At 49.1% G+C, this 21,987-nt stretch overlaps 1 protein-coding gene across 1 annotated transcript in view; it reads left to right on the forward strand.

The window, feature by feature from the left end:
* DYSF (dysferlin) overlaps positions 1–21,987 on the forward strand; it is a 157,673-nt gene that overhangs the window by 3,466 nt on the left and 132,220 nt on the right. Inside the window, 7 exon segments of the mRNA XM_033159603.1 lie at positions 2,563–2,618; positions 2,865–2,956; positions 11,479–11,584; positions 14,368–14,482; positions 14,656–14,843; positions 15,625–15,753; positions 16,503–16,565. Coding sequence (XP_033015494.1) covers positions 2,563–2,618; positions 2,865–2,956; positions 11,479–11,584; positions 14,368–14,482; positions 14,656–14,843; positions 15,625–15,753; positions 16,503–16,565 — 749 coding nt within the window.

The following is a 21,987-nucleotide window of genomic DNA, read 5'->3' on the forward strand; positions in this document are numbered from 1 at the left end:
TGACCATATATAGCAGTTTTTGGCTCCGCACCGGGGGTGGGGGGTGGGGAGCTATGCCAGGCAGACCTTCCTGCAGACACTCCTATTGTTCTTTCTCCCAAGAGTCTTCCTTTTCCTTTTGCCATTTCGTGGCAAAACTGAGCAGAGAGAGAGAGTGTCCTTTTGTGCCCCTGCCAAGATGGTTTGCTCAGCCTTCCAAGCCTTTTCTCCTCTGCTTCCGAGTCTAGATCCTCCTCCCGGTTTCGGACACCTCTGTTTAGACGATCGAACACGTGATGCGCTCCAAAGATAGATTACAGAAACAGCAAGCGGATGAGGCAGAATTGTTTTCACCTCCTCGGACAGTCGAGCTGCTCCAGAAGCACCAGGGGAATGTGGCTGGGTGGTTAGAGCAGCCTTCCAGAAGTTTGGGTCTCCACCTCTCATCATCCGCATCCTTTGGCTGAGCTGATGGAGGATGTTGGAGGCTGTGTCCCAATAATAGCCGGGACAACAAAGTCAGAGAACTCTGGCTGGGCGAGTCTTGCATTTTCGGAGGGGGAAATAGTTGGCCCATATCTTTAAAATGAAACCAAGCAAATGGATAAATGATGCCAAGCAGGGCCTGGATCGGAGCCTCTAGCCTGGGCTTTTTACAAGCTTTGACACAAAGGAGTCAAGTGCACATCTGTATGAGGAAAGGTGACAGGGGCGTACCCAGGATCAAATCTGGGGGTGGGGGCAAGCCATGGTCGTTCAGGTTCAAAAACAAAAACAGCTTCAGAAAACAGAACCCCCCCCCCCAACAGAAAGCCCCAAATGGCTGAAAAACTCGGTTTCCCAGGATCCTCAGTCCTCGCAAAGGAACTACTCACCATGCAAGGGAACTCAGTTTGCCAAGCTCCCTTGCAACGATGAATTCGCCCCCTGACACTGCCCAAGCCTCAGCCTGCATCCCCATTTGACCAAGCAGGGTGCAGGCTAGGATCCGGTCTCTGATAGGCACGCCAGCTCTTTGTCGGCACGAGGGAGGGGGAAACAGCCGGCGCAACACACACACACACACACAGTGGCCAACTGCCTCGGCAAGAGCGGAAGAGCGCAATTGTTATTGAGATTTTGGGAGGGGGAGAAAGACCAGTCTTGAGCGTTTTTTTCCTTTTAGGCTGCCGATAACCATTTAATTTTTTTTTTTGCTTTGGGGGGGGCAGCTGCCCCCCTGCTCCCCCGGGTTCGCCCATGAAAGGTGACCTGGCGTCAGGGCCTGCCCAAGGCATTTTGTTGCCAGAGGAGAAACAGCTGGTGTCCCCCCCCACAGCCTCTAGTGAAGTGGGAGCCCAAAGCTCTCCCCATTATCTCCTTATTTTAGATTCTGCACACACACATACAGAGAGAGAGGGAGAGGAGAGAGAGAGAGAGAGAGAAGAAAGAGAGAAGAGAAAAAGAAAGAAAGGGAGTGAAAGAGAGAGAGAGAGAGATTAATAAAACTGGATGGATCAAACATCAACTATCTGTACAACTATAATGAATTAACTGGTTTCTGAAATGGCAAAATTAACTGCCAAATTGAGAGGGCACAAAGATGAAGTGTTTAAGTAGGATTATCTCTCAAATTATCACCCATGTATGAAGTCGCTTGCAGGATTTGCAATATAAGACACGGATTATTGACAGAATTAACAATAGTGGGGTTTAGAAAATAAAAAACAAATAAACAAAACAGCTAATAGAAAGGAGTAAAAAAGAAACACCATGAAAGGAAGGGCAGGAAGTCCAGAAGAAAATTTGCGTGTTTTTGTTTTTTAATTGTATATATGATGATAAATGTTTTGGAATATTTTTGGAGATTTAATAAAAATGATATGGAAAAAAATGAATTGATTGCTTTCCCTGTTGTCTTGTAAGTTCCAACACCTTCCTCTTGAATTGGGCAGGTGGATAAACAGAGCACTGACACCCGGATCTAAGCGATCTGGGACAGGTGTGTGCGGGATCTTCAGCCACACCGGCTGCCAGGGATCTTGTTGCTGTTACTCCTTCCAGAATTGCAATTGTCTACTCTGATGGGTGGCTTTAGACCCGCCATCCAGAGGAGATGGCTGGCTTTCTGTGTTTTAGAGAGAATGAGTGTGGACGTGCTTGTGTGTGTGTGAGAGAGAGATATCTCAAAGAAACCTGTTTTGCACCCAGGCTTGTTCCATTGCTGATGCCCTTGTGCTTGTCATTTGCCTTTTCTGCCCCTGCCCAGCCTTGGAACTGCAGCCCTGATCCTGCTGCACGCCTTCCCCTGACTTGCCCACTGCCCCCTACACTGGCACCTAGTAGCAGGGTGCCGGCTGGAGTCTCTTTGGGCAGGAGTTGGCCCTCTGCGCCAACCTCTGGCCAAGGATTCAGAGGCAGCTCTTTCTGCCCAAGATAATTTAAACTCCAGATGCAGTAACTGGAACTCAAGTCCTTGTGCACACCTCCTGCTGCTGAGCTCGACTGAGCTGTGAATTGTTAATGCGGAAACATCTGTTCAGACAGATGTGCAAAATGTGCTGCTCTTGGGGCCATTTCTTACCTTTCTGCTGTCTTTCCTAGGGGTGAAGAAGAGAACCAAGGTCATCAAGAACAACGTCAACCCTGTGTGGAACGAGGTGAGCCGCCCGCCCCTCTGCCTGAGTCTCTGATGGGTGCGACCCTGCGCTTAATTTCAGCAGAGACGGCTGTGGGTCAGTCCCAGCATCACGTTCCCATTGTCAGGGATCAGCTCTGGAAGATGCTCTTGGGATGGTCTTCCTCTGCACTGAGTAACTAGATCAGCTGGATCTCCTGGCGAGTTGGGAGGGAGGATTGGGACCCCCGCTCTCAGTCACTGACCTACTTCCCTCCTCTCCTCTTAGGGTTTTGAGTGGGACCTGAAAGGAATTCCATTAGATCAGAATGCGGAGCTCCATGTCGTCGTCAAAGACCATGAGAAGATGGGCAGAAACAGGTAGGAGATCTCCACAAAACCTTCAGAGCAGCTGGCCAACCTTGGCTCATGGCCGTTGGGAGATGCGAGGCAGTGGGACGTCTTGCAATAATGTTCTCCGTGAATTTTGCTAACCCTCTGGTGAAGTCATTGGCTCACATAGTCTAGCATCCTGTCCCCACAATGGCCAAGCAGATGAGGACATAAGAGCTCAGTCGGTAGACTCTTAATCTCTGGGCTGTGGGTTCAAGCCCTGCAATGGGCAAAAAAGTTTCCTGCATTGCAGAGACTGGACCAGATGACCCTCGTGGTCCCTTCCAACTCTACAACTGTATAACTTAATGCAGAACTGTGCTGGATCAGGCCAGTGGTCCCTCTAGGCCAGCATTCTGGTCTCCCAGTGGCAAAGCGGGTTCCCCAAAGCGAAACCCACAAGCTGGATTCAAGCACAAGAGGAACTCTCGCCCCTCCTGTGGGTTCCAATAACTGGGATTCATAAACATTTCTGCCTCTGATTGTGGAGCAGAGCCTTCCTGGCTAGGAGTCCATGGGAGTGGAGCTGGCTGCTGCAGGCGCTGGAGCACCCATCCTGTGTCAGTTTGCATTTCATAGCACAGAAGGTATTGATCTGATGTGCAGAGATATTTCCTATTCTAATTTATTCAAGAGGGTTCTGGAAGCTTCTCTGTGTGAAAGAAACAAGCAGAAGGTTCCTGTTGTTTGGGTTATTGCTTCAGAGAAGCTGACAGCTTAAACTGGTTCCCTTATCTCTTCTGTCAAGATCATGTTGACTATAAAAGTGAGGCCAGAAGGAGCCTGGGATTCACTCTTTCTCTCTCTGTCTCTCTTCCTTCTGGTGTGGTGTTTTAGTCTTATTATAAGTTATTGTAAGTTTAAGTCTGCTGCGACTGGATTTCTTATGGACAGTGCCAGTCCTGAATGTACAGTGGATGCTCGGTTTGCGAACACCATCCGTGCGGGAGGCCCGTTCGCGACCCGCAGTGTTCACAACTCGAGCCACTGCGCCCGCGCACATGTGTGACGCAATACGGCGCTTCTGCGCATGCGCAAAGCATGATTTAGCGCTTCTGCGCAAGCGCCGAAACCCAGAAGTAACCCGTTCCGGTACTTCCAGGTTCAGAGCATCCGTATCCCGGAAACGCGCAACCCTCAGCGAGCGCAACCCGAGGTATGACTGTATGGGATGTGTGACCATTATGCTCTTTTGCCTTCAGAAGCAGTAAAGCTCTGCTGGATGAAATATTAATTGCCTCTGGTCTATTTTTGGTGAATCCTGCAACGTGTTTAAGTTTTTACTCTGCTAACTATACATTGGGAGTTCTATTCTGGATCAGTCTTGAGCAGAATTCCTTGTGGTGTAGTGGTTAAGAGCGGTAGACTCGTAATCTGGTGAACCGGGTTCGTGTCCCCACTCCTCCACATGCAGCTGCTGGGTGACCTTGGGCTAGTCACACTTCCTTGAAGTCTCTCAGCCCCACTCACCTCACAGAGTGTTTGTTGTGGGTGAGGAAGGGAAAGGAGAATGTCAGCCGCTTTGAGACTCCTTTGGGTAGTGATAAAGCGGGATATCAAATCGATTATTTGATTCGAACTCTTCTTCTTCTTCTTCTTCTTCTTCTTCTTCTTCTTCTTCTTCTTGCTCTTTGGTGCATGCAAACCGCTTGCCACCTACTCTCTGCCTGCGGAGAAGTTCAGGCATTCTTTGCGCAGGGAAACGCCTGGCCTCTCCGTGGCTCCGCGAGTTCCTAGCATTGGCAGGGGAGGAGGTGGCTGAAAGGACTCTTTATGCTGCCGAGTGACATGGAAACAATTTTCGGAAAGGGAGAGAAAGTCACGGAGCCACATCTCAGGGGCACCAAGGGCCTTCTCAACATGCAGCAGGTCCCAGGTTCAATCCTCGGCTTCTGCCTGCTTCCCGAAACCCCCGAAAGGCACAGCTGGTCTGAAAGCTTGGTGGACCCAAAGCGGCTTTGGATACAGGGCAGGAGTTCAGATTTCTGGAGCTGGACCAGGGAGGGTTGTGGCTGCAGTCCTGGATCTGCACCTGGGAACATAGGAAGCTTCCTTTGGCTCATCCTACTCTGCTTCCAGTCAGTGCAAAACATGCGCATGTGAAGCAGGCAAGGGCAAGCGAGGTTGCCAAGGGGGCCCTTGCTGTGCCTCTTGGGGCAGTTTGGGGGCATAAGGTCCCCTGTGGCCCCAAACCGAGGCCTCTGCTGAAGAGAGACACCCAAACCCATGTTCCCTACCTGATAAGGCAGCCTGAATGTATTATGCAAGTTTAGCATGGTGGCGACATTGAATGAGGCTGGACAGTTGCACCTCGTCTTAGGCACTGATGCAGCTGGTCAATTGCACCAAATTTTACACATACCCTCCACCATTTCTCTGATGGAAACAGGGACGTCCCATTCCATCGTGATAATTTCCCTATATATACCCCACACGTCTTACTGGGCTGCCCCAGCCACTCTGGGCAGCTTCCAACATACATAAAAACAGAATAAAACATGAAACATTTTTAAAAATTCCCTTTACAGGATGGTTCGGGGGGTCGGATAACTTCATACCCTCCAATATTTCTCCAATGAAAATAGGGACGTCCTAAGGAAAAGCGTCCTAAGGGCCGCAGGTGGCGCTGTGGGTTAAACCACAGAGCCTAGGGCTTGCCGATCAGAAGGTAGGCGGTTCGAATCCCCGCGACAGGGTGAGCTCCTGTTGCTCGGTCCTAGCTCCTGCCAACCTGGCAGTTCGAAAGCACAAAGTGCAAGTAGATAAATAGGTACCGCTCCAGCGGGAAGGTAAACGGCGTTTCCGTGCGTTGCTCTGGTTTGCCAGAAGCGGCTTAGTCATGCTGGCCACATGACCCGGAAGCTGTCTGTGGACAAACGCTGGCTCCCTCGGCCAGTAAAGCGAGATGAGCACTGCAACCCCAGAGTCGTCCGCAACTGGACCTAATGGTCAGGGGTCCCTTTACCTTTTTAAAGGAAAAGTGGGACATTCTGGGGTCAGATCAGAAAATGGGACGGCTTCTCTAAATCAAGGACGTCCCTGGAAAATAGGGGGACTTGGAGGATCTGGTCTTTATTTGCACAGGTGCTTATAACAGGCTTTTCCTGCTTTCAGCTTCATTTCCTTTCTAAGAGAAAGTTCCCAGGGTTCTGATGCAGTTGATGGGAATGGCGTGACCTTGCGCCAAGTTCGCATCTGCCAGGGGATCCTGTGGATCCACACACTTGATCCGGAACCGCTATGAGGAGCAGGGAATGGTGTTTGGCTGGCCTTTCCTTTTTCCTGGCTGTGGGGCAGGATGGTTTCTGTCCAACGTTCCAGTTGAGGAAAGATGCAGGGTAGAATTGGAAGCCTCTGCCTGTTGTTTGTCTGAAGTTGCCATGGCTCTTGTCCTAGGGAGAGATCCAGCCTCAATTTCCAACTGAGGAGGCAGAGCAGAGCCATTGTGGCTCAGATCCTCTCCTCTGCGAATTTGCCTAGTCTCTTTTCAGGCCATCCATGTTGGTAGCTGTCCCTGCCTCCTGTGGGAGAGAGTTCCAAAGACTAACCCTGCAAGAAAGAAAACTGGACATTAGTCGTTGTGTCTGGAAGGAGTCATTAGTTGTTTGGTTGATTCCAGGAAACTAGCACCAGATTCAATTTACTGTCTGTCTGTCTGTTTAATCCTCAACTGCATCAGAGCAACAGTGTGTCTGACAAGGGACTCAGCTGCATTTGTCAAAAACAGCATTTTGAATGCGTTATAAACAGGCAACATCAAATGGCGCTGGAGAGTTAAAAAAAAAATTCTATTCGATTTCACAAAGCATTTCCCCCATTTTTTCCAATGATTTAAATTCTGACTTATTTATAGCATTTCCCCCCCATGTGTTGATCCATCCAAGCTGACCTCTGGGTGTGTGTGTGTGTGGAAAAGGGGACTTTCAGAGAATTACGTTTGTGTGTACAAGGTGTTCTCTGGACAAAAATAAATGGGAATAGCAACGTTGTGATGAACATGCTATTGTTGACAGTCCCAGCAAGATGTTCTGCGATCAGTTTTAGAATGGTTCTCTCCCCCTCCTCATTTCACCCCCCCCCCCAACAATAACTCAGTCAGGTAGGATAGGCTGAGAGTGAGTGACCCAGTGAGCTTCATGCCCAAATGGGGGATTCGAACCCAGGTCTCGCAAGTTCTAGTCTGACACTCTAATGGGTCTTATAGGCAACCAGACTCTTGAATGTGTATAGAGTACCTTCCCACTTTGTAAGCTCAGCCAGGCTTGACCCCGCTAGTCTTTGGGGGAAGGGAGCTTCTGGGAAGATGGCGGCAGAGGTCAGGGTTGGCTCCTCTGAGCCTCATCAAGTGTCTGGTCCCTGTGGCTTTCAGGGCGATGGAGCAAAGGAAGAGCATCCAGGAAGGTTGTTCTTCCCAAAGAGTTCCTGGAGGATTGAACAGCTGCCCCCATAAAAGGGGTTCTTGTTGCACCATAGAGAGAATCTGAGCCGGCCACAAAAGTTCAGTGTGTCAGCTCAGAGAAAGCAGCCACTGCTAGGCGGGTGGGAAGGGAAGAAGAGAAGAGAAGAGAAGAGGACGGTTTAAGAATAGCCCTGTTGAAAGAGGATATCCAGGAATAGCAAGGATGATTCAGGGCAAGAGAATCCGGAGACCTCAAGTCTGGCCGTGTGCCCGAGATCTGGGGGGGGGGGGGAGAGATTGGAGGGATGTCTCTCCTTCCTTGAATATTGGAACGGTAGAGTTGGAAGGGACCGCCAAGGGTCATCTAGCTCAACCCTCTCCAGCGCAGGAATGGCAGCTAAGCAATTCCCGCAATGCAGGAACCAAAGCCATTGGAAAAGGACAGACTGCAAGATGCATCCAGGGGTATTGGGACCAAAAAAGAGAAAGGCAAAAATGGAGTATAGCGTCTAGATCAAGGGAAGTAATAGTACCACTGTATTCCGCTCTGGTCAGACCTCACCTGGAATATTGTGTCCAGTTCTGGGCACCACAGTTCAAGAAGGATACTGACAAGCTGGAACGTGTCCAGAGGAGGGCAACCAAAATGGTCAAAGGCCTGGAAACAATGCCTTATGTGGAACAGCTTAGGGAGCTGGGTATGTTTAGCCTGGAGAAGAGAAGGTTAAGGGGTGATAGGATAGCCATGTTCAAATGTAGTAAAGGATGTCATATAGAGGAGGGAGAAAGGTTGTTTTCTGCTGCTCCAGAGAAGCGGACACGGGGCAATGGATTCAAACTACAAGAAAGAAGATTCCACCTAAACATTAGGAAGAACTTCCTGACAGTGAGAGCTGTTTGACAGTGGAATTTGCTGCCAAGGAGTGTGGTGGAGTCTCCTTCTTTGGAGGTCTTGAAGCGGAGGCTTGACAGCCATCTGTCAGGAATGCTTTGATGGTGTTTCCTGCTTGGCAGGGGGTTGGACTGGATGGCCCTTGTGGTCTCTTCCAACTCTATGATTCTATGATTCTATGGGGGCATGTTCGCCACCTTGAGCTCCTTTGAGCTATTCAAGAGTGAAATGGACTCTGCTTCCTGCGAGGTTTTAAAACAGAGAACAGAGAGCTATCTGCCGGGGATTCTTCAGCTGTGGTTCCTGCATGGCACGGGGATGGGCTAGATGACTCTTGAGGGTCCCTTCCATTCCTACAGTTCTACGATTCTGCAAGCTTTTGCACGTGCTGCTGTATTAAACACCCCACAGTTCTCTCTTTCATCCAACCAACCCCATTGCTGCTGGGCTCTCAGGCCCCCAAAGTGAGAATGCTGGGCCCACTTTCCTGGCAGGACTTCTCCCCTCCCTATGATCTGAGCAGAGGGTGCATTGCTATTGTCTTTTTCCTGATAGGGGTCTGGAAAGGACACCACCCAAGATAAGTCTGGAACTGCCCTCTGATGCCTTGGCCGCCACCCAGGGTGCTCCTTGCCAGCTTTCTTCATCCTGTTTTCAAATGCAAGTTATGCACCCTCAAAAGTCCAGAAGAAATCCGAGGGTTCTGTCCTCCACTTCAGAAACTGCATTTATTTATATCCCAGTTCCAAGGAGCTCCAGGTAGTGTCCAGGGCAGCTGTCTCCCAGCTCCATCTGGTACGCAGGCTGAGACCCTCCCTGCCTGGGGACTGTCTCACCAGAGTGATCCATGCTCTAGTCATCTCCCGCTTGGACTACTGCAATGCGTTCTACGTGGGGCTACCTTTGAAGGTGACCCGGAAACTACAACTAATCCAGAATGCAGCAGTTAGACTGGTGACTGGGAGCAGCCACCGAGACCATATAACACTGGTCCTGAAAGACCTACATTGGCTCCCAGTACGTTTCCGAGCACAGTTCAAAGTGTTGGTGCTGACCTTGAAAGCCCTAAACAACCTTGGCCCAGTAGACCTGAAGGAGCATCTCCACCCTAATCGTTCTGCCCAGACACCGGGGTCCAGCTCCGAGGGCCTTCTGTTGGTTCCCTCCCTGCGAGAAGTGAGGTTACAGGGAACCAGGCAGAGGGCCTTCTCGGTGGTGGCACCCGCCCTGTGAAACGCCCTTCCATCAGATGTCAAGGCAATAAGCAACTATCTGACATTTAGAAGACATCTGAAGGCAGCCCTGTTTAGGGAAGTTTTTAATGGCTGATGTTTTAATGTATTTTTAATCTCTTGTTGGAAGCTGCCCAGAGTGGCTGGGGAAACCGAGCCAGATGGGTGCGGTGTAAATAATAAATTATTAATAATAATAATATATATGAGGTTCTCTCCCTGTTCATTGAAACCCCACAACAACCCTGCGAGGCAGGTCAAGTGGAGAGATAGGGACTGGCCCAAGGTCATATCCAGTGAGCTCCATGGCTGAGCAGGGGATTCGAACCCTGCACTCACAGGCCCTAGTCTGGCACTTTGACTGGTTCTTCTCCGGTTCATTTAATCCAGGGTTTCTCAAACTGGGATCTCCAGCGGTTTGGGGACTACACCTCCCATCATCCCTGACCATTGGTCTTGCTAGCTAGGGATGATGGGAGTTGTAGTCCAAGAACAGCTGGAGACCCCAGTTTGGGAAATCCTGATTTAAACCCTCTGAAAAAGGAAAGCGAGTCTTGACCAAGCAGCTGAAGGCAGATGGAGGCAGGTGGGGCAATGCTGGGCCTCCGGAGGTTCTTCCATTTTTGGTGCAGCCACAAAGAAGGCCCTTGTCTTCCATGGGGAAAATCTCCAGCATCAGAGCATGGACAAAGTGCAGGAGCACCGAAGGATGTTTCCTCTCATGCATGTACAGACTCTTGCTTCTGGATGTCCAGATCTTGCCTGTGGGTCTTTCTGAAGCTCTTCTGCTGTGTCCTCCGAAACTCGAGTCAGCTGGGCTTCCCCTTGGCTCACCTTGCCTGAAGTCGAGCTGCGTCATGTTTCGTTTTGCGTCAGTAGCTGAAGGAGCAGGAAGGGGATTTCTACGGAAAAAAAGCCTCTCTCTCCTGCGGAGACAATGTGGGGAAGTGGAGAGGGAGACATTGGGGCAGACTCTCCAAGATGGGGATTTTGTGCCCTGTGCGTGTTTCGCCAAGAAGGTGTTGGGAAGGCTATTTGCTCCTTCCTATTTTTAAATTGGGTCCAGCTCCACCCGCCGCTTGTCTGTCTCCAGCCAGTGTATCTCTGCTTCCTTGGCAAGGTCTCCACCTCTCCTGGGAACTTCAAGACAGGATGGTTAACTTATCTGGACGGGGAGCTGGTTTTCCTTTTGGCATTTAGCATTGCGTCTCAAAGTGGTGCAACAGATGTTTGACCTGAAAACATGGATCGGTCCAAAGGATTTATGGGTTGTTTCCAGCAGATTAAAGCTGCCTGCAGTCTTCTTAAAGACCCTTAGCAGAACCTAAGTCCCCTTGAACTTGGAGGGACTTGCTTCTGGGTAAACAGAATCCTTGAATTGTAGAGTTGGAAGGGACCCTGAGTATCATCCAGTTCAGCCCCCCTGCAAGGCAGGAATATGCAGCTGTCCCATACGGGGATCGAACCTGCAACCTTGGCATTATCAGTGTCATGCACTAACCAGCTGAGCAATTTGTATGTTTAGTATCAAACAGATGACTAAAGAGGATGCAGCATGATGGCAGAGTGACCTACAGCTCCCCAGTCCAATGTATGTCCTTTGCGTCGTGCGTTCATTACGATTCATAACGATGGCATTGGAGCAGTTTCACACAATTCTGCTTTCCAGACTGATTGTTTTGGCATGGGGATATGGCTTCATTTCCAGTCTCCTTCCTTGGAGGATTTTAATCAGAGCTTGGATGGCCATCTGTCATGGATGCTTGAGCTGAGAGTCCTGCATTGCAGGGGTTGGACTAGATGACCCTCAGGAATCCCTTCCAACGCTACAATTCTGTGATCTGTGCATGGCCCGTAGCTCCCTGCTGCAACGTTTTATGCAACAGATGTCCAGTGTGCAGTAGGAGCTTGTCCATCTTTTGTTGTGCCATCCTAGTTTCACAGTTCACAGTTTCTCCTCTTCTTCTTCTTCTATTTTCTCTCAAAGGTTCCTGGGCGAAGCTCATGTGTCCCTGCGAGACGTCCTGGCATCTCCCAACCTGGCGGCCAGCTTCAGCGCTCCCTTGCTGGACACCAAGGGGCAGAGCACCGGGGTAAGTCCATTTCTTGGTGGAATCTGCTTTGTGGTGCATCTCACTGATTCGCAGCAGGAGGAAAGAGAAGTCCACCGACCAGATGCTGCTGCTGCTGTGCACACTCTCAGTCAAGTCCTATCAACCCTTGGCCACTCCAGTGATGGCTGGAAACATCTCACCTGAAACTCCGGGGAGCATCTGTGAATGCGAATAATAATAATAATAATAATAATAATAATAATAATAATAATAATAATAATAATAATTTATTTGTATCCCGTCCATCTGGCTGAGTTTCTCCAGCCACTCTGGGTGGCTCCCAATCGAGTGTTAAAAACAATACAGCATTAAATATTAAAAACTTCCCTGAACAGGGCTGCCTTCAGGTGTCTTTTAAAAAATAGGATAGCTGCTTATTTCCTTGACCTCTGATGGAAGGTAGACATTAGTGAGATCGGACTGAATAAAAGCAGTGGCATAGCATGGGTTGCCCAGGGCCGGGGCTGCCTGGAAGGGTGTGGTGGGAGAGAGAGAGAGAGGGAAATGGACGGAGTATGCATGTGCATTAAACTGCCTAACGGTACCTGTGTCACCCAGGAGATCTCAGCCACAAAAATAAGAAAAGAGCCATTCCATTGTCTGGTGAGGTTGCTTCCTGTTTGACACGGAGAAGCCGTTTCCAGTGGAGACCAGCGACAGACTCTCTCCATGTTAGAACCCTTCATCCAGTGAAGGCGAAATGTAGGGAGAGTCGGGACAAGCTAGAGGAAACCCTCCTCCAGCCCCTGAGAGAGTCAGCATGGCGGAGTGGGTGGGTCTTTGCACGGCCGTCTTTAACACATGTGCCGCCGGGCTGCAAAGATCCGCCCAGTGCCCCCAAATTTAGTTTAGCCCCCAAATTAACTTTTATTATGCTCATGTCACTATTATCATTTGATAAATAGCGCTCACGCCTGCGCGGCTCTGAAAGGAGTTTTTTTTTTGGTGTGTGTTTTTTGTTTTAAACCAGATTCTCTAAAGAAGACAAAGAACTCTTTGGGAGTCGGTGTAAAGACTCCATGCATGCGCTTACAGTCATGGGGAGGTGTCTGAAAGACGGGACGTGCGGGCATTGTGTGCATGCATGGGCCAGCCATCTTGGGCAGCCTTTCATTGTGGGAGCAACCTTTTTTCCAGAGGAGCTGGGAGGGCCCTTGTGAGCGCACATATCTGAGTTCTTCTTGGGAAGATTCTGGAGCCCCTCAGAATTTGGCGCCCGGGTGCCCCGCATCCCTTGCACCCCCGGGTAAAGACGGCCCTGGGTCTTGGATCTTGCGTCAGGGCTCCCCAGATCTCCTGTATGAAAAGAGCTTTGGAAATCAGGCTCCTGGACCTTAAGGCTTCACGGTTTGAGCCTCCTGCTTCTCAGGGTCTTCGGCGAAGGAGCAAAATCTCTGGCCGAGTGGCCAGAATCACGTTCCTTGGAAGCATTGCTGAGAAATTATTCCAGTCAAGATTTTCTTCGGAAACCTTTAGGGTCATAGAAGGTGACTCTGTCTCATTTCCTTGCTGGGCCGCCTATTCTGCTTCTGAATTGTTTGCACAGCTAGGAAATTATCCATCACCGGTGGGAAGCAGCCTGCAAGCGATACTGCGCCAAAGTCGCAGGATTTGCGAATCTGCCTGCTGATTCAATCTTGAAATTGCAGGGCCTTGATATGAGTGGTTGTGGGCTGCCGCTTAGTGGCCGGCTGCTGAATCACTTCTGATGGTAAAAATAAAAGATGCATACCAAGATCTGCAGTTGGGTTGTGTCTTAGAACACTTCCAGCTGGCTAGATTTTATATTTCACACCCAAAGTGAACAGCACTTTTGCTTCTCTTTTGGGTGCAACATGAGATCGGTTTTGCACCCGGCAGAGGCTAATATGAAGGCCAAACTCAACAAGACATTACTCGCATGAAGGCAAGTAAAGTGACTGACCTGGTTTGCAAATAACACCAAGCTGTGACTTACTAAACTAAGGTTTAAAAAGGTAAAGGTAAAGGGGCCCCTGACCATTAGGTCCAGTCGTGTCCGACTCTGGGGTTGCGGCGCTCATCTCGCTCTGTAGGCTGAGGGAGCCAGCGTTTGTCCACAGACAGCTTCCAGGTCATGTGGCCAGCATGACAAAGCCGCTTTCTGGCGAACCAGAGCAGCGCACGGAAACGCCGTTTACCTTCCCGCTGGAGCAGTCCCTATTTATCTACTTGCACTTTGATGTGCTTTCGAACTGCTAGGTGGGCAGGAGCTGGGACCGAACAACAGGAGCTCACCCCATCGCAGGGATTCGAACCGCCGACCTTCTGATCAGCAAGCCCTAGGCTCTGTGGTTTAACCCACAGTGCCACCTGGGTCCACGAAACTAAGGTTTACTGGTTTGCAAATAACACCATGGTTTACTAAGGCATGGTTTGCTTAATCACTGGAATCCTGCCCCACAGCTGAACAATTCACTCGAAACCATGGTTTGTTTTAACCATGGTTTGGTGTTTCCTGTGAACCCGGAACACTTCCTTGTCCCTAGGTTGTTTGATGACCCCCCTGAGCCCCAGCTGCTCAACAAGCGATAGAGCAATGAGCAGCTGGAAAGCAACACAAACTTTGCAGAAGCAAGCAATGGTTTGTCTCAGTGTTATTTGTGAACCAGGACATTGCTTTGCAGACCACAATTGCCCTCGTGCAAACCTGAGCCTCACCAGGATTTGGAGGGAGCATCCTGGTGCGCTGGGTCAGGGCTCAGAGCCCCCCACTTTCACCAGGCATCTTCTTTACTCCTCAGGCGTGTCTCATCCTGCAAGCCTCCTATGTCCCGCCTCCTGGGGCTGCTCCTTTGTTTCCGCCTCCTGCCCCCCCGGAGCCAAATCCAACCCCCGTTGAGCTGGACATGGTGACAGGTTAGTACGAGACAGTTTCCCTTGCTCTGGTTTCTATTTATTTATTACATCGGTCAGCTATTCCGAATTATGCTTTTTACAGGGTGGTGGGAATGAGTCTGTGGTACCGAGGGGACGCCCAAAGGTTTGGGAACCGCTGCTTTCAAAACAACCCTGTTCCCTGTTCCCTCCAGATACAGCCGGCGAGGAAGAGTCTGAAGACCCCCTTGGGACGGGCGACGAAGCTGATCCTTCCACGGGACCCTCGGCGCCGGATCAAGTCTCCCTGCCCAAGAAGCCCCCTTCGCACGTGGTCCACGGGATCAAGAGGAGGAGAGGCGCCTCCAAAAAGCTCCTGTCCAACAAGCCGCAAGACTTCCAGGTGATTAGTCGCCCTCTGCCCAGATCACCCCCCCCCTGCACCCGAACTTGCAAACTCTGCCGTCCCTCCTCTTGGCCTGACTTCTGGCCCTGAGGCAGAAGGATGTTATGAAAGATGAGCCCAGATCAAAGCAGATCCTTCTTTGCACACGGCGTTAGTTGAACTTACAGGGCCGGCTGCCAGCTTGGATGGTTTGGAAAGGGGTTTGGAAAAGTTCGGGGAGGAGCTGAGGCTTTCAGTGGCTCCTTCTCCCTCCCTTGTCAGAAGCTGTAAATGTCTCTGGATGCCAGTTGTTGGGAATTGCAGGGGGCCAGAGTGCTGTTCTGCTCGAATCCCGCTTGCGGGTTTCCAGTGGGAACGGGTGCGACAACTCTAGGGTGCCCAAGGCACCTTGGCTCCCTCCACATTTGGGCTCTTCAGTCTTGAGGTGGCCCTGCATGCATTGCACATGTGTGCGACACATGGTGCATGTTGCAAGTCCAGGGGCTGGCACCTCCAAAGCACTTGTTCTCCTCCACCACATGCACACCGAGTGTGCATGATTCACACATGTTCAGTGTACGCCGGGCTCCCTGAATCTTGGAGGCAACCTGACGTCTCCGAATGGACATCTGGCTGGCCACTGTGAGAACAGGATGCTGGACTAGATGGGCCCCATTTGGCCTGATCCAGCTGTCCCTGGGCTGTTCTGATGTCCTCCTTTTGGGGAACTGACTCAGCCTTGGGAGACCCTGAGGATGTCGATGGCAACCTGCTTCTTCTGCAACTTTGTGGTTTCCAGATCCGGGTGCGAGTCATCGAAGGCCGGCAGCTTCCTGGAGTCAACATCAAGTCTGTGGTGAAGGTCACGGCTGCCGGGCAGACCAAGAGGACCAGGATTCGCAAAGGGAACTGCCCCGTCTTTGATGAGGTGAGGAGGTTGCGCTCGGGTGCCGCTTTTGGGGTTCCCTGGGGGGCATCTGGGTGGCCACTGTGAGAACAATGCTCTTCTGCTGCTCTTTTGAGCAGGCCAAAGAGGAAAAAGAAAGGTTCACTTAGTATTTCTGGGTGGGGTGGAATATAGTCGGGTGACATTTCATGGAATCACAGAACCATTGAGCAGGAAGGGACCCCAAGGGCCTCCAACTCCCTTCAGCGCAGGAATCACAGCAAAAGAATCCCTGACCTCTGCTTAAAACCCTCCAGCAAAGGAGAGTCCACCACCTTCGGAGGGAGTCCATTCTACCATCAAACAGCTTCGACCGTCAGAAAGTTCTTCCTGAAGTTTAAATGGATTCTTCTTTCTTGTAACTTGAAGCCCTGGGTTCGAGTCCCACCCCCTGGAGCAGGAAAAAGCAAGCTTGCTCCATCCTCCATTACTCCATTATTATTATTTTTTTAAATACGGCAACCCTGGTTAATTCCATCTTTGAACTGTGTGATTACTGACTGGCATGTTCCTAGGACGCCCTTCTAAAGCTCAGCCTTGTGCATCTTTCAGAAATAGCACATGACCTTTAGATTTTGGGAGGAACAGGAAAGAACAAGATAAAATTGATTTTTTTGGAGTCTGTCTCTCGGTGGTCCTTTCAGGCAGGCTTCACTGCCGTCCATTGTGGTCTTGTATGCAATGTCTTATGCGTGCATGGGTGCAACCATGTGTCTTCCTGTTCCCCACAGACCATTTTCTTCAATGTCTTTGAATCCCCGATGGAGCTGTTCGATGAGCCCATATTCATCACAGTAAGTGGGGGTCAGGGAGTGCCCACTTTGGGGACTGTTTCTAGGGATGGGGAGGAATTAGATTCAGTTCACATTGATACCTCTCTCGCCCTGATCTGGCCACAGTGATCCATGCGACGGTCACCTCCAGACTTGATTATTGTAACTCGCTCTACGCGGGGCTGCCCCTGAAGCTGACCCAGAAACTCCAGCGGGTGCAGAATGCCGCGGCGAGGCTCCTTACTGGGTCTTTGCCGCGGGACCACATTCATACAGTGCTTTACCAGCTGCACTGGCTCCCGGTGGAGTACAGGGTCAGGTTTAAGGCGCTGGTTTTGACCTTTAAAGCCCTATGCGGCTTAGGACCCTCATACCTAAGGGACCGCCTCTCCTGGTATGTCCCGTGTAGGACCTTAAGGTCCTCAAATAATAATTTGTTGGAGGTCCCGAGCCACAAGGATGCTAGGTTGGCTTCAACTAGGGCCAGGGCCTTCTCAGTACTGGCCCCGACTTGGTGGAACAGTCTGGCACAAGAGACCAGGGCCCTGCGGGATTTGGCATCTTTCCGCAGGGCCTGCAAGACAGAGCTGTTCCACCTAGCCTTTGGGTTGGTTTCAGTTTAACCCTGATGTTTTGTTCTTTTGGTGTGATTGGTGGGCTACTTAAAAATGAGGCTGAAGTTTAGATTTAGTTTTAAATTGTATTTTAATCTGTATTTTAATGAACTGTTTTATGTTTTTGTTGTGATTTTATTGGTGTTAGCCGCCCTGAGCCCGGTTTGGCGGGGAAGGGCGGGGTATAAATAAAAATTTATTATTATTATTATTATTATTATTGATAATTGATAGGCAAACCAAGCAAGTCCACTTTCCAAAGCAGTCCCTGAACTGAAACTCAGCAAAATAGGAAATTCTTTCCAGTAGCACCTTAGAGACCAACTGAGTTTGTTCTTGGTATGAGCTTTCGTGTGCATACACACTTCTTCAGATACACTGAAACAGAAGTCACCAGATCCTTAAATATAGTGAGGGAGTGGGGAGGGGTATTACTCAGAAGGGTGGTGGGAATGGGTGATCAGCTGAACGACTGCAATTAGTCTTGCAGGGAAAGGCAAGGGGTGAGATGGCTAAAGATAGCTTTGTCATGTATAATGAGATAAGAATCCAATGTCTTTGTTCAAACCAGGTTTCTCCATGGTTTTAAGTTTGGTGATTAGTTGCAATTCAGCCACTTCTCTTTCCAGTCTATTTCTGAAATTTCTTTGTATTAAGACAGCTACTTTGAGATCTTTTATAGAATGTCCTGGGAGAGTTTATAGAATGTCCTGGGAGATTGAACTGAAACTCAGCAGCCCTTTGAGGTTTGCATTTCTCTGAATTTTGCAATGCAATTCTCTAGCCAAATAAGATGGAGAGACAGGACTAGGACAAACTGTGCACATAGATGCAGGCCTTGATGAAAATTACACACAAGAATGCATTATATTAGGGGAAATTGCTCTGCAAATAAACCCCTGGGTATTGAAGGCAAAATGGCACACAGGACTGTGAACACGAGGAGAAATTTGTAGTAAAATGCCAAGGAGTTTTTATGAGGACTGTTTTTTTAAAAAGCAAATTGATGTGGGAAACTGAGTTTAAAAAGGGGGAAAGGAGAAACCGAAATGGACCTACCGTATTCTCCCATTCCTAACAAAACTTATTGGCCGCGTCACAAGTTCATTTGAGGTGATTTCGTTCAGGAGGAGTTTATTTTTATAAAGATATTTATATACCACTATACTGTATCCTAGACAGCATCTTAAAAAGCAAAGACATCACCTTGCCGACAAAGGTCCGTATAGTTAAAGCTATGGTTTTCCCAGTAGTAATGTACGGAAGTGAGAGCTGGACCATAAAGAAGGCTGATCGCCGTAGAATTGATGCTTTTGAATTATGGTGCTGGAGGAGACTCTTGAGAGTCCCATGGACTGCAAGAAGATCAAACCTATCCATTCTCAAAGAAATCAGCCCTGAGTACTCACTAGAAGGACAGATCCTGAAGTTGAGGCTCCAGTACTTTGGCCACCTCATGAGAAGAGAAGACTCCCTGGAAAAGACCCTGATGCTGGGAAAGATGGAGGGCACAAGGAGAAGGGGACGACAGAAGATGAGATGGTTGGACAGTGTTCTCGAAGCTACTAACATGAGTTTGGCCAAACTGCGAGAGGCAGTGAAGGATAGGCGTGCCTGGCGTGCTCTGGTCCATGGGGTCACGAAGAGTCGGACACGACTGAACGACTGAACAACAACAACAACATACTGTATCCTAAAAAAAATAAATTCAAAGCAGTTTACAGTATGCCCAATTACTTAGTATTGCTCTTGGAGAAAAACCTCTTGGATGGATCTCCTGTTAGATACCACCAACTACGTCGTCTAAAGAATATTTGAGGATCCACTGAATATTCACCACTAAAATCTGCAGAGGAGAAATTTTGCGGGAGGGCTTCATTCTGATGGATGCAGGTGCTGAGCGTGAGCACTGCATGTTGGGTTCTGTAGTCTTGCAATATTCTTCACTTGACGGATGGTTGAGTCGCTGCCTTGTCTTCATCTCCCGAGCTCCTGATTTCCAGGTTCAGTCTTTTAATCAGTGAGAGGGATCCCCGGGGCTTAGGACTGTGCCTTGCATGTTGGGATTTGTAGTCCCTTTGTGTCCCGAGACGCCCTTGGATTTGCCATGCTGGGCTTGGTGTCAGAGCCCAGGAAGAGGCACCACTCCGAACTCTGCACCAGACGGTTTGCCTGGTGCCGGATTGCAGGCCATCCCTGCAGCCCACCAAAATGCCTCTGGGAAGAGAAGAGGAGGCAGCTGGTGGCCTCTGGTCGGCCAGGAGGCTCCATTTATGGCCCAGAGAAGCTTGCAGATCCATGTCCCCTGCAAGATGCAAACTAACAGAAGGTTCTTCCGGTGTATCAAGCCACAGTCACCAGGGTGACAGGCCCCGTGTCATACGAGGTGCTAACAGAGGGGGGGCAATGCTGGCGCCGCCACTGCGACCAGCTACGGCGACGATTCCCAGGAGAAAACCAGGAGGAGGACAGGTCAGAGGAGTCCCAAGGGAACAGTGGGGCATTGAGACCCGTAGAGCAGGAGGGGCCGGCAGGGGAGGCAGAATCAGTAAATACTGAGAGGACCCGTGAGGCCGAAAGGGCACTGGAACCAGAGCCACGACAGAGCGAGCTGGTTGCGCCAGACCAAACAGCCCCATCACAACCAGAAGCCTCGGAACACGAGCCAGAACCAGAACCCCTGACCAGGGAACAGCCCGGGCCGCAACGCACACGTAGGCGACCAGCGTACCTTGAGGACTATGGATGCAACCTCCCAGGCAGGACTGGAACTTAGAGGGGAGGGGTGTTATGTACTGAGTTGAATAGGATCCAAACTGCAGCAGTCTGATTGGTCCCAGAACAATAGGATTGAGATTGCAGCAGTCTGATTGGTCCGCAGGAGCCACCCAATCCAGCTCCAGGTGGAAGTGAATCCGCACTCCGATTGGCATACAGGAGTATCCCGGAATTAGCCAATCACGTGGGGCCCATTGTGTAAATAGTGTATATAAAGCAAACGTTTTGGGGGAACTGCATTCCTCACTACTATGAGCTGAATTTGTTGTTGTTGTTCAGTCGTTCAGTCGTGTCCGACTCTTCGTGACCCCATGGACCAGAGCACGCCAGGCACGCCTATCCTTCACTGCCTCCCGCAGTTTGGCCAAACTCATGTTAGTAGCTTCGAGAATACTGTCCAACCATCTCATCCTTTGTCGTCCCCTTCTCCTTGTGCCCTCCATCTTTCCCAACATCAGGGTCTTTTCCAGGGAGTCTTCTCTTCTCATGAGGTGGCCAAAGTACTGGAGCCTCAACTTCAGGATCTGTCCTTCTAGTGAGCACTCAGGGCCGATTTCCTTGAGAATGGATAGGTTTGATCTTCTTGCAGTCCATGGGACTCTCAAGAGTCTCCTCCAGCACCATAATTCAAAAGCATCAATTCTTCGGCGATCAGCCTTCTTGATGGTCCAGCTCTCACTTCCATACATTACTACTGGGAAAACCATAGCTTTAACTATACGGACCTTTGTTGGCAAGGTGATGTCTTTGCTTTTTAAGATGCTGTCTAGGTTTGTCATTGCTTTTCTCCCAAGAAGCAGGCGTCTTCTAATTTCGTGACTGCTGTCACCATCTGCAGTGATCATGGAACCCAAGAAAGTGAAATCTCTCACTGCCTCCATTTCTTCCCCTTCTATTTGCCAGGAGGTGATGGGACCAGTGGCCATGATCTTAGTTTTTTTGATGTTGAGCTTCAGACCATATTTTGCGCTTTCCTCTTTCACCCTCATTAAAAGGTTCTTCAATTCCTCCTCACTTTCTGCCATCAAGGTTGTATCATCAGCATATCTGAGGTTGTTGATATTTTTTCCGGCAATCTTAATTCCGGTTTGGGATTCATCCAGCCCAGCCTTTCTCATGATGAATTCTGCATATAAGTTAAATAAGCAGGGAGACAATATACAGCCTTGTCGTACTCCTTTCCCAATTTTGAACCAATCAGTTATTCCATATCCAGTTCTAACTGTAGCTTCTTGTCCCAAATAGAGATTTCTCAGGAGACAGATGAGGTGATCCGGCACTCCCATTTCTTTAAGAACTTTCCTTTTTTTTATATCATACTTTTTTATTAATTTTTACTTTAACATACAAACATAAAACTCGTCAATTATATTTACATTGTTATTCCATAGTTTATATTTCATTCCATATATTTGTGTCGTATATCCTCCTTATATTCTTTTTTACCTCCTATAAGTTCCATTCTTCTTACAATACAAATCTGTCATTACTGAACCCCTCCCTATTCCTCCCCCTTTCTTTCCCCTCCGGCTTCCCCCCTTCTTCCTCTGTTTTATTCTTTCTTTTGTTCAGTTCTTGCGGTTTCAAACCTCTTTATTGTTTTTATCATATGTTCTTAATTATTTTCAACTTTGTCCTCATCTTTTCCTCTTTATATTCTTATATATTTCCAACTCAATAAAGTGTTCTAGATCAAGCAATGAGATTCTAATTACTATTTCAGATTCCACATATTCTATTCAAATATAATAGAAATTTTCCCCATTCTTTTTCATATGTTCCACTTCCTGTTTGCCGAATTTTCACTGTCAATTTTGCTGTTTCCATATAGCTCACCATTTTTTGTCTCCATTCATCTACAGTTGGGATTTGTTGTTGCTTCCAAACTTGTGCCAATAAGATTCTCGCACCTGTTGTTGCGTACATAAATAGAGTCACATCCTCTTTTTCTACATCCTCTCCTACCATACCCAACAAGAATGCTTCGGGCAGTTTTTTAAATGAATATCTATAGATCTTTTTTAGTTCATTGTAAATTTCTTCCCAATATT

The sequence above is a fragment of the Lacerta agilis genome, chromosome 9, assembly GCF_009819535.1.
Source record: "Lacerta agilis isolate rLacAgi1 chromosome 9, rLacAgi1.pri, whole genome shotgun sequence".
NCBI lineage: Eukaryota > Metazoa > Chordata > Lepidosauria > Squamata > Lacertidae > Lacerta > Lacerta agilis.